The sequence below is a fragment of the Entelurus aequoreus genome, linkage group LG10 (assembly GCF_033978785.1).
Source record: "Entelurus aequoreus isolate RoL-2023_Sb linkage group LG10, RoL_Eaeq_v1.1, whole genome shotgun sequence".
Classification (NCBI taxonomy): Eukaryota; Metazoa; Chordata; class Actinopteri; order Syngnathiformes; family Syngnathidae; genus Entelurus; species Entelurus aequoreus.
Window position 1 is genome coordinate 757893 of NC_084740.1, and position 13331 is coordinate 771223.

The following is a 13331-nucleotide window of genomic DNA, read 5'->3' on the forward strand; positions in this document are numbered from 1 at the left end:
TAGAGCGGCTGTGCCAGTAACTTGAGGGTTCCAGGTTCGATTCTACCTTCCGCTATCCTAGTCACTGCCGTTGTGTCCTTTGTGCTCCCATTGCCACCCACACTGGTTTAAATGTAGCTCAAAGATGTAGATCATGCAGTTTCATAATGTAAAGAGCGCTATATAAATATAATTAACTTCACTTAAGTTCACACCATATGGGGACATTGGACAGTGCAGACCACAAACGTCCATGAGAACAAACAACATGCAACATGAAGAAAGTAGGTAAATCAAGTCATTAGTGATGATAGCCGTCGCTGGTCGGCTTTACCTTACTTGCAAGACAGGAAGAAGTCAACCTGCATTTTTGTTAACATCGTTTTCCACTCCTTTAACTTCCCTGCCCTCATTACTTTCCAGGGCTCATGACTGATATATGTCAAAAAGATAAGATGGCCTCCAAAGAAAAAGGAGACGTTGATGAATGGGAACATTGAATGGGGGTTAAGGTAAAGAAGGCCTTGTTCATAATTGATTTCAGGCATAATGGCTTCATTGGCCCGAAGTACTACAGGTATAGTGAAGCAACTTGATCCTTGGTAACCCAAATCCTGGCTGGAGACACAACCCAGTCTCCAGGACAAGCGCTCTACAGGACACCATATTACATGCAAAGAGTTTACAGCCTGTCTGCAGATTACGCTACTAAAGGCTCAATTTACAATGTCTACTCTAACACAGCCAATCATATACAGTTATTTCTATACAAATGATGACTCAGACTAAAGTACACTCTCACACTAGCCAGTAGCTGTCAGGAAAAGAAAGCAGTCATTTTCTCAGAGGAGACGCTATAATATTCTCCACAGACAAGTAGCAAAGACTTGTGGTCAGCTAAGACATGACTGCTGCCGTTGTGGTGAGCACACTGTGTTTGTTTTGGACGGCCTGGTTAGGACAACAAGAGCAGCCTGGTTGTTTTAGAATGAGGCGTGCACTAATAGTAACAGCGTGGGGTTTAAAGAAAGGAGGGAGGCTATTTGGGTATAGGTCGAGGGTTTTTCTGTGGATTATGGAAAAGTGGGATGTCTTTGCTGATCTGAGGCCTGTGGGTGTTTGTAATTTAGTTGCTCTTTAATTGTGGCCACACCAAGTACTGATGCATGTATGTACTGTATCTAGTTATTACAGCAAATTATTGTGTGTGTGTGTGTGTGTGTGTGTGTGTGTGTGTGTGTGTGTGTGTGTGTGTGTGTTTTTGTTCTTGTATTTCTACCCTTCTTGAGACATCAACAAGGAAAAGTACCTTCCATATGAGGAGGTGTGGACATAAATCATAGTCCCAATATGGAAAACCATTGCATCTTAATAGAGAATGTCTCATTTGCACCCCTGGTGGTGAAATCTATATAAAAATTAGGGTGGTCCCAAAAAGGAGGGATTTTTCAAATTGACTGTGTGTCGGTTTTAAAAGTGCTCCACTTCTGATCAACATATGAAATAAGTGTGTGTAAAAATTTGAAGTGCTCCCCCTCTGGCCAAAAGTGTGTGTAAGAAATTGAAATGCGCCCTCTTTGGCCAAAGTTTTAAAAAAATAAATAAATATGTGTATAGAGACATTCTGTAGTAACTTGAAGTAAATAATGAAGATAAAAAACCAATTACAAACAAAAAAATAAATAAATATGTATACAGAGACAAACTGTAGTAACTTGAAGTAAATGAAGATGAAAAAACAATTACAAACAAAAAAATAAATGAATAAATAAATAAACTAAAAGCAGTCTTTTTCTCACAAAGTGTAAAAAATGTTCTTGTAAAAATGGGAATAATTTCTCATATTCTTTCTTTTTCTATAATGTTGCAATATTTTTTCGTAAAATTATTACTTTTTTATGTAAAACTATTACTTTTTAATGCAAAATGGAGACATTAGCCTTTAAAATTCGGACTTTTATCGCAATATTGCCAATTCTTTTGTTGTTCTTGTAAAATAGTGACATTTTTTGAGTAAAATTATGACTTGTCATAATTTTGCCAAGTTCTGATTATTATTATTATAATATTGCCAAAATGTCAGTTTTCTTATAAAATTGTGACTTGTCGAATAAATGACTCTTTTCATGAATTGCCAAAATGTTAAGCTTTTCTTCTAAAATTGCGACTGTTATTGAGTAAAATTCCAACTTTTATCATAATGCACAAATGTTTAGTTTTTATTGTAAAATTTTGACTTGCGTTAAATATAATTATAACTTTTATTATAATACTGCCAAAATTGTAAATTTTTCTTATGAAATTTCAACTAATTATTCACAAAAAGCTTTTTTATATTTGCATAATATGTATATATTATTAATGTTGTAAATACAAATCTTTATATATCTAGAAAGGGTGGTCCTAAAAAGGTAGGCATTATTCGGAGGTCTCAAGAAGGTAACAAATCCGTGTGTGTGTGTGTGTGTGTGTGTGTGTGTGTGTGTGTGTGTGTGTGTGTGTGTGTGTGTGTGTGTGTGTGTGTGTGTGTGTGTGTGTGTGTGTGTGTGTGTGTGTGTGTGTGTGTGTGTGTGTGTGTGTGTGTGTGTGTGTGTGTGTGTGTGTGTGTGTGTGTGCGTGTGTGCGCGCGTGTGCGTGTGCGCGCGCGCGTGGGTGTGGTAGAAACAGCTTTTGGGAGTTTTTTTGTACTAGTTTTAGACACGAGCTTCTTTAAAGATGATAAACATAATGTCAGCTATGGTAATTTGAGCTACTATGAAGCAATTTCTCTGGGCAGCATTATTCTGGTCAACATGGCACTGGATACAAGAGTTCAGAACATTCAGGGAGAGAATTTCCCACTCTCTTCCAAATAATATAAAAAGAAAAACAAAACGATTAATTGATACTGAGTCACCGGGTGCACAGTCTACGAAAGCAAATAACTGTCAAAGACTCTATTTAGCGCCAGGACAAACAACATTGGTATTGACAGTGGTGGCTGTAGTCAACCCCTGGACTTAGTTTTAATACCTCCGCAAGATGGCTGCAGCTGCAATTTTAAGTGTCATAAGTGGTGAGTGTTCAGCAGCTTGCACTGCTCCACTGTTGGTGTGACACGCATCTGTGTTACACCTGCCATACTCTTGTGATACATGTGATAATGCAGTTAACGGCATCACAACTTTGGTTTTGTTGTGCAATATACCTAATGTGGTCAAAGAGAGCTCCATTTCAATTTTCTCATGTTTACCAAATCATTATTTAAGTAAAACAATTTTTACAAATTATGTAAATAACAGCCTCTTTCCACTTGACTCCCCATGTGTGGTTTATGTAAACAAACTATTATTAGAGCATTTATGATACCTCCTTTGCGCATTCTCTTTCAGTCTTGATTATCTATTTAGGTTAGGGTTTTTTTTCAGTTCAATACATACGCATCCATTTTTGGCCATTTCCATTGTAAATATATGAAACCCCTAAAATGCCACTTTTCAGCACGCTTTTGTTGGGGTTCTACTTGCAGGAGTTGTCTGGCTAGTCAGCTACAGGATAGATTTGTCAAATAAGTTAATGATTCTCTGTGTATTAAAAACATGCCATTTTATGTGTGTTTAGTAGCAGACTAAGTGGTTAGGAGTTTCAGCCACTACTGGGGCGTGGCATCCTCAGTATGTAGCGTGGCACTAAGACAAGCCAGGCCTAGATATCCCATGAGGTGGCGTGGAGCGCCTATTTGGAAACTTCCACTGTGCGCGCGTGTGTGCGTGTCTTAGGGCGCAAATAAGGAAATCCAAGGGTGTGTGTGTTGGTAAGTGTAGAGTTGTGTGTCATTGTGTCCTTTCAAGGTAGAGAGCAAGGTTTTGCTTCCTTTACATAGCTCTTCTGACCATATGGTGAACTTTGACTCCAACACAGGAAAAACAACATTCCCTGTTCTTTCCCTGTCTGCATCATCTCTACTGCCAAATGATGTCAAAGAAAACGGTTGCTAACCATTTTCCAATTTTTTAATCTCAAAATGCCTTTTATACACCTAAACCATAATCCATCCATCCATTTTCTACCGCTTATTCCCTTCGGGATTGCGGGGGGCGCTGGAGCCTATCTCAGCTGCATCCGGGCGGAAGGCGGGGTACACCCTGGACAAGTCGCCACCTCATCGCAGGGCCAACACAGATAGACAGACAACATTCACACTCACATTCACACTAAACCATAATAAAATGTGAATTTACAATGTTTTTGCTGAAATCCAGCACTTATTGCACTTGAAATATGCAATGACAACAATTACTGAGCCTACAGTATCACATAGACCAGGGATTCTCAAACTGTGGTACATGTACCACAAGTGGTACGTGGGCGCCATCTAGTGGTACTTTAACTTTTATGTGCAATTAATTTAATTTGATAAATTATTTAAGTACAATAATTCTTCACTTCCTTTGAGACACTTGTGATTTAGGGCTATAAAAATAAACATTGATTGATTTAAGTACAACAATTCTTCTCAACAAAAGAGGAGAAATATAACCTAAAGGAAAATCTAATGTAGAACATTTGTATGTACGTACAACACTAAAAACCTTTAGCATATCAGTATGTGAAATTAAATTATGGAATGGATTAAGCAAATAAATCAAACAAAGCACCAATATGATTCAGTTTGAGAGACTGTTCAAACTACAAGTGTTCACAAAGTACAAAGAGAAACAATTATCATACATTTCTTTAACCTTTTAAAAAAAACAAAAAAAACTGATCATTTATGTATTTAATATTTGTTTACTTACTTATGGTATGTTTATTTATTAATTTACTTATTCACCATTCTGTTACAAACAGAGAACAAAGGAATGGGATAAAACTGCTATGATATGAAAAGGGGTAGGATTAAATAAGATCTGCTTCTTCCTACCCCTTTTTGGACATGCTGTAATGAAATAACTGGAAATATGTGAGGTATTACATTGCAACTATATTCGTGTTTGAAATAAAGTAAACTGATCTGAATTTAAAAGTGTTGTATTTTCCTACATTCAAATACAGTGTTACTGTTCAAACTGTGTGTAATGTTACATTGGCCAAAAATATTAAATATACTTTAAAAAAAACTTCTGCCTTGTTTTAAATTGACTGTATACTTAAGCCTAATAGGCTAGAGTATTTTAATGTTGGTCATTATAGTGGTATTTGTAGAGCGAGGTGTTTTCTGAGGTGGCACATGGTGAAAAAAGTTTTAGAACCACTAACATTGACTCAATTGTAGTTGTAATCCATTTGTGAGGCCATAGCTACTGAAATCTTCAGCAAAATTAAACCAGTCAGGCCTGCTTGGAGTTTACTGTATATCCATACCACTGTTTATCACTGTATGCATCATCTGTGATTTATTGTAATTTATTCAATATGTCCTTAAAGAAAGATACATTCAAACATGTCCACCTGTGCAAGTGCACGTTAATTTCATTTCCACACAGGCTCCATTTTTAAGTATGCAATGTTCTCTTTTCTATATTATAGTTCCCCGAGTGTGGCTTCTATGGCATCTACGATAAGATATTGCTGTTCAAACATGACATCTCGACCAGCAACATCCTGCAGATAGTTAAGGCTACAAGTGACATCCAGGAGGGAGATCTGGTGGAGGTGGTGCTCTCTGGTGAGTCAAGGAATAGCTGATTACATTAATGGTGTTTATTCTGTTGTCATCATTTCATCTGCGACCATATTATTACACTCATTACATTGTAGCGGCAGCCACGTCAGAAGATTTCCAGATTCGTCCTCATGCTCTGAATGTGCACTCCTATCGGGCCCCGGCGTTCTGCGACCACTGTGGAGAGATGTTGTTCGGACTGGTCAAGCAGGGGCTCAAGTGTGATGGTGAGAACACTGTTAAATGAGATCACATGATGTCATCCACTCACTTCCCATCTGTTGATGTCATGCTTATCCATTCCCTGGTTTCTCGGTGCCCCCTGCAGGGTGTGGATTAAACTACCACAAGCGGTGTGCATTCAGCATTCCAAACAACTGTGCAGCTCGGAAGAGGCGGCTGTCCACCATCTCCCAGGGCAGCAGCCAGTCAGTTTATAGCATCGGGACCACTTCCATTGGCACAGAGGACTCTGGCTTAGTGCGCTCGCATACGCAAATGGTATATATAGCCCTTTACAGCCTTCATTGACATACACTACTTGGAAATTCATATTAGATTTTTTAGTAATTAGTATAATGGTTATGATTATGATTTATGGTTATGATTTATTTGTTTCAGAAATGTCTAACAAGTTACATTTGCACATTTCAACATATCTCAAAACTAGTAGGAAGAAGCAAATCCTCCAAGTCTTTTTTTGCTAAAAGTTTGTTAACACCATAACTTTTAAATATCTACATTATGTAATAACATAATGCTTACATAGTGATTTAATAGAATACAATACAGTAGAAAGCTTTTATTGTCATTGTATACCAACAAAACTTGCAGAAGCACAACGGTATTGCCAGAAATAATTGTATTATTACATCGGGATTAATACATTAAATTTAATATTGCATTTTAATTAGATTATTATTGCATGATTAATTATAGTCCTATCTTATCCACTGGTTTGCTGCTAAAGGGCTGCATAAATGTATTTTTATTTAAAATTGTATTGAGTTTTATTGAGTGCAGCACGGTGTACCAGGGGTTAGTGCTTGTGCCTCACAATACAAAGATCCTGGGTTCGATCCCCAGGCTCTGGGTTTCCCTTTAATTACAAATGGCTAATTCACATAACTGATCAAATACTAACATTACTCTATAATAAAATCATAGAGCACATGTTACTGTTTTTTGTGTTTTATTTGTTATTACTCTACCATAGCCCCGGACCCCGAGTGAAGCCCGACGCTTCTATAAGGGTCGACCCGTGCAATTGGACAAGATCCTGATGAGCAAGGTGAAGGTGCCGCACACATTCGCCATCCACTCATACACGCGTCCGACAGTGTGCCACTTCTGCAAGAGGCTTCTCCGAGGGCTCTTCAGGCAGGGCCTACAGTGTAAAGGTCAGCAAATTTACATTAGTAGCGAACACTGCCATTGTTAGATTCTAACGTTTATACATGTCTGTTTATTTTAGACTGCAAGTTTAACTGCCATAAACGCTGTCTATGCAAAGTTCCTAACGACTGTCTTGGTGAGACCATTGGAGGTAAGGGACTGTTAAAATGTCATCTCTCCCTGCATGAAAACAATCTCTCATTTGCATGATTAGATTGTCATGCAAATTACATCAAAATAATGAAACATACTTTTATATAACAAACACTGGTACTTACTGCCACTAATTTCTTTATTGTCTTAGAAAACAGAAGTAACTGTGGTAAGTCTGCATGCATTCATCCTTAATAATAGTTGTAGATGTAGAAAAGCAGCATTTTTGAAACATACAGCCAACATAAATCAAGTTGCACTCAACGGTTTACCTCTTTTCATGCACCCAGATATGCTGAGTTCCAGTATGGACACAGAGATGCCCATGGACTACACCAGCGACTACGACGCTTCAGACAAGTCATCCATGGATGACTCGGACGAGGAGCATCTCTGCGTCATCCCAGGCTCCTTCTCTCCTGACAGCAACAATGATGGACCCAGTGGAGACCAGGGGTGTGAAAAAACCCTTAAACATGCCACACTTATAAGCTTTGTATTCTAATGAGAAGTTATGCGTTTTCTCACAGAAGTTATGCGTTTTCTCACAGTGCTTACATTCCACTCATGAGGGTGGTCCAGTCAGTGAGGCAGACAACCCGTCGATCCAGTACTGCTATCAAGGCGGGATGGATGGTTCACTACAACAATAAAGACCCACTGGTACCTTTTTAACTTGACCGAATCGTCTCAGTTCTCTAATTGTTTTGGCTTTCCCTTCTCTGTCCTTAAAGTATCTTCTAATGTTACGCTTGTTACTGCACCAAGAATGAATAAAAAAAAAAAGCACAAACTTTTTATAAGGGTTGTTCACAAGCCGAGGAAGAGTCTATTGCATTTTTATATGGAGCTCCATAAAAATAAAGAGGTCGATTTTTCAATTATTATATACATCTTAATATAAAATTATAGGCATCCATCCATTTATCCATCCATCTTCCTCCGCTTATCCGAGGTTGGGTTGCGGGGGCAGTAGCCTAAGCAGGGAAGCCCAGACTTCCCTCTCCCCAGCCACTTCGTCCAGCTCCGCCCGGGGGAACCCAAGGCATTCCCTCGGACTGGGAGGTGCTGAATCTTTATTGACATTTTAAGCATAGTTATAAAAAATTTGAATTTAGTGGCCTGCTCTGAAATAACTATTTTTTTAAAATAGCTAATTTTTGGTTTCGAAAGACATCATAGTGAGGCATGTAGTGTCCTTGTTAAACACCAAAATAAGTTATCACACTGGAAAAAATGTCCCTCTTAAAAAGAGTAAAATAATGTATACACGTTATTTTTGCTTGTAATGAGCAAAAATATCTGCCAACGGAACAAGTCAAAATTGTCTTGCTATAATGTCTTGAAATAAGACATTATATTTAAGCCTTAAAAACTTAAAAGTGACCTTTTAAAGTAGCAATTAAAACCTATTATTAGCTATACTTACTTATTGTAAAACTTTGTATCTTATATCAAACTTATGATCCTCAGAATATCTATTGCCTATAAACAAGTTCTTATGTCCCACTGAAAAATTACTATTCAGGGAATTTTGACTTGTATTAAGTTTGTTTAGATATTTAGTCTAGAACTTTGAAATATAGTATATACTTGGTGAGATTGTGAGTTTTTCCAGTGTAGATATGGATCTTTTCTCGATAAAAGGCTAATGAGATGTGTTTCTAAATCAGTGACATAAACAGAGAACACCTATTGAGCCTTTACTGTATTTAATGCATTATTTTATTTTATTTCATATGCTTTCATATGTTATATTTCCTATTTTATTTATTATAACTTATACTTTTATACCTTACAAGGCCCCCCCCAACCTCCTGCACTAACTGCTGCACTAAAACTTGCTCTTCTCTTTCTGTCTGTTTCTTGTCGCTCCTGAGTTTCCAACATCTCAGTCTGTCACCTGTCCCTTGGCCATTCTTCGTCTCTTCCTTTGGAGATCAACTCTGTCACAATCCTCACCTTGTATGCTCCTGACCTACGATACCCCCACCCTGATACAATCCTCAACAGAGAAGGAGGCTCTACTGGCACCTGGACTCAAAGTGCATCATCCTTTTCCAGAACAACACCTCAAACAAATACCACAAGGTATGTTTGTAATTGTGGAGAATTTCTGGAAAGAAGCCATTTGTTTTGTGTCATCCATGATCCATCTTCCTTGCAGGAGATCCCTCTCTCAGAAATTCTGGAGGTACGACCTGCCGGCAACTTCACTCTGGTGCCCCCCAGAACAAACCCGCACTGCTTCGAGATCATCACAGGGACCATGTGCTACTTTGTGGGGGAGGACCCCAACACCCTTCCACCACTAGTCCCCCAGCAGACTGTCCCCCAGACACCCCCTTCACCAAGCCAAGTGACACCCAACAGCGGCATTGGTCGTGAGGTGGCCAATGCGTGGGAGGCCGCCATTCGCCAAGCCCTCATGCCTGTCATCTTCCAGGATGCTCCCCAACCTGCGGGAAACACCACTCACAGTGAGTCAGGAGGCACACTAAATTGAGAATATTCAGAAAAGATTTGTTGTGGTCACGGTTTTGTTTGTCAAAAGTTACAATAAGGACTTAGGGCTGGGCGATATATCGAGTTTGTAAGATATATCGATATATTTTTAAACAAGATATGAATTAAGAAAATATTGATATAATTTATTTCAGGTTAAATTGACCAAACACCGCTTATTTGTTGTGTTCCTTGTTCTGCCCCGCTTCGCACTCCCTCTAATGGGCTTCTAAACACTCCCTTTTTTCCTTCCAAGATGTGCTTGCACGTACAGTATAAGAACATCCATGATTAATTGGTTCTTTACTTTGATGAGTCATGTTTGTAAATAAGTAAACCAATAATAGATTAATACAAAATTTGTTAAAAAAAAAATAAAAAAATACCAGAAACATTAAGATAAATAAAAAAATTATGATTTTTAATTTTTTTTTATTTTCGTAATTTATTTCCAACTCAGTAACAACTATAGCATTGCAATACAACACCACCATCTAAAAAAAGCTAGGGAGAAAAAGTGTGTTATCGAGAAGAAGCAAAAGCTTCAATTGTCCTGCACTGTAAAGAAATAAAGTAATACTAAATTACAACCGTTTACTCATTACTCTAATACTCTAATTCATTAGATACACCTGGGATCCAAAATGACAGCTGTATCAACAATTCTGCGTTTACAAATATATTTGTTTTTTTATTTACAATGTTTTATTTAATTCATATGTTTATTATTGTGGTTGTAGTTTGCAGTGGTGTCCAACTGCTCTGCATCATACGTGACTGCCTTATTTTGCGACTTTAGGGGGTAAATATATTACAAATGTTTATAAAGTACTTGCTCTCATTAGATTATGTATCTGTCTACTTCATTAGATGGCTTGTGAGTGTGTTTTTACTCTGTACATGCATATTTCCTCTTTAGGACAAGCATCAGTCAGCATTTCTGTGTCCAGCAGTCAAATCCAAGAGAATGTGGTATGACATTTTTCTCATATACAGTAAATGAGTTGTAAAACTCGTATAGTTAGTTGCTAATGCTTTTATTCTGCTTTCCTGCAGGACATTGGAACAGTGTACCAAATATTTGCTGATGAAGTTTTGGGATCTGGACAATTTGGAGTCGTGTATGGAGGTATGGACCTTCAAATAAGCTTACATTCTATCATAATCTAGCTGCCTTTTTTGCTAAAAACATAGCACAAATGTACATGTGCTAACATGTACATATCATTGTTGTACATTTTCTCTACCAGGAAAGCACCGCAAGACTGGAAGGGACGTGGCTGTTAAAGTTATTGACAAGCTTCGCTTCCCGACTAAGCAGGAGAGCCAGCTGAGAAATGAGGTGGCCATATTACAGGTGCGTTTTATTACTAACTCTCCTTCCACTACCAGTGCTAGCTAAATAGTAATAAAGTAGCTTAAAAACTGAAAGTCAAATTTACTTACAACAGAACATGTAAACCATGTTAAATAGGGTGGCAGCTATCATAAATGTATTATTTATCATTGTTATTTTGGTCGATCATTTGAGAAATCTGATAAAACACACTTTATAGCCTCAATGTGTCTTTTAGGGGAAAAACTAAAATTGCCCCCCAAATTATTATTTTTTTAATAAATGCACGTCATCAACATTGAAATTGCACTTTCAGTATTCAATTCAGTTTTGTGTTTTATACTAAAAAGGATTATGTTTGCCGACACACAGACCACGGCACACAGACCAGCACTCTCATGTGTGCCCTATTGAAGCACCTGTGCAGAAACTATGTCCACGTCTTAAAAGTTCCAGGCACTCCATGTGGTACAGGTGTCATTAATATTTATCAGTTACACTTATTAAATGATTAATCAAAGCAATACAATATGAATTAAAGCTTTTTTTCTAATTGATTAATAGTTGCTATTGTTAAATAACAATGCTGTCATTTTTTTCCTCTACCACTGATGCTGTGTTGCACAAACCTGACCAGCAGGTGGCGACAAAGTCTGACATCTGATCAAAATAGTGTTTATGAGCTTCTCAAGGGCCCTCTTCACCTTAAGTTCAACAGTAATTAACTTCCGCTCTATTGTGGAATCATTTCTGTCTTCCATGGCAAAATGTACATTCTCCTTCTGAAATATGTAAATCCTGGCTTGATGTCTCCCACACACTAATCATGTTCACTTTCAGAGTTTGCGCCACTTGGGCATTGTTAACTTGGAGTGTATGTTCGAGACCCCCGAGAAAGTGTTTGTTGTTATGGAGAAGCTCCACGGCGACATGCTCGAGATGATCCTCTCCAGCGAGAAAGGCCGACTGCCTGAGAGGCTCACCAAATTCCTCATCACTCAGGTTTGCATGCATGTCGGCACAGGCAGGATTGACCTTTAATATCTATTTATTAGGGCTGTCAAGTAATACTTTTTTGAAATCACATTAATCACGCTCTTGAATTGTGATTAATTAATCACAGTTTGTTACTCGCTTGCATAATTTAAATTTGCTTAAAACCCCCCCCAATATTTGGACACAAATGCAATGTTGTTGTCAGAATGTAAACCAGGAACGTTTTTAAATGTTTTACTTAACTGCAAGTCAATAATTTGCTCACAATTTGGTGACAGTAAGTATTGTAAGATTTAAGTGCACATTTTCAAAGTATTTGCGATTATATAGCAAACAAGGTACAGACAGTAAACACACCCATAAACAACTTTACTTAGTGTACTATTTACATCCACGTGAACTTTCCCTTTAACCAGTTATTGAAACAAACACGCTTATTTACCTTTTCAGATGGCAGTGTTGATCTCTTTTTTTTTTGTGCAATGCTATCAGCTGTGGTGATGTGAGAGAATGCCAAGAGTGTGCAAAGCAGTAATCAGAGCAAAGGGCTTTTTTTGTTAAGTACATAACTCCACATGTATTCATTCATAGTTTTGATGCCTTCAGTGACAATCTACAATGTAAATAGTCATGAAAATAAAGAAAACGCTTAAGAAGGTGTGTCCAAACTTTTGGCCTGTACTGTACAGAGTATATATATATATATATATATATATATATGTATATGTATATATGTATGTGTGTATATACGTATGTGTAATAGATATATATATATATATGTATGTGTATATGTATGTATATATATATATATATATACAGTATATATATATATACAGTATATATTGTGTTGGCTCTGCGATGAGGTGGCGACTTGTCCAGGGTGTACCAAATGCGGCTGAGATAAGCTCCAGCGACCCCGAAAGGGACAAGCGGTAGAAAATGGATGTGAATGACATTGTCTTGCAGCACTTTGTCTTCACTGATGTTAAGTAGCTTACATGCGGTGGCTGTCCCATTAACGAAAGCTATGTTTACCTTATCTGTGCTACTTTTGTTGACAACATTGACGCAGGTAAACTCCACCAGCGTTGAAGTTGTTTGTCGTTCCCCGCTTGGTCAAGTTGGTGACAATGTGGCATTCATGCTAGCGGCGCCATCCTCGAGCACGTGCTTTGCCCTAATATGCCTTTTTAAACTTGTTGTGAAAGTTTTTTGCTGCAAGGCCAACACATTACTTCAGTTTTTTTCTAAAGTTCCATCATACTGTGTTTTGAAGTGAAATATGCCGCCTTTATCACTCAACTTTGCACCGTGGAACAATAG

The 13331-nt window shown here is 37.8% G+C and overlaps 1 protein-coding gene across 2 annotated transcripts in view; it reads left to right on the top strand.

Annotated features, from left to right (window-relative positions):
• Positions 1–13331, top strand: part of LOC133658139 (serine/threonine-protein kinase D2-like) — a 53447-nt gene that overhangs the window by 29209 nt on the left and 10907 nt on the right. The window contains exons 2-15 of one of the 2 annotated variants that reach the window (XM_062059795.1): positions 5488–5626; positions 5719–5850; positions 5952–6124; positions 6840–7023; positions 7098–7169; positions 7323–7340; positions 7462–7627; positions 7723–7834; positions 9185–9262; positions 9339–9651; positions 10596–10648; positions 10733–10805; positions 10927–11033; positions 11853–12014. In XM_062059795.1, coding sequence (XP_061915779.1) covers positions 5488–5626; positions 5719–5850; positions 5952–6124; positions 6840–7023; positions 7098–7169; positions 7323–7340; positions 7462–7627; positions 7723–7834; positions 9185–9262; positions 9339–9651; positions 10596–10648; positions 10733–10805; positions 10927–11033; positions 11853–12014 — 1782 coding nt within the window. The remainder of the gene's footprint in view (positions 1–5487; positions 5627–5718; positions 5851–5951; positions 6125–6839; positions 7024–7097; positions 7170–7322; positions 7341–7461; positions 7628–7722; positions 7835–9184; positions 9263–9338; positions 9652–10595; positions 10649–10732; positions 10806–10926; positions 11034–11852; positions 12015–13331) is intronic. The other variant, XM_062059796.1, reaches the window with a different exon arrangement.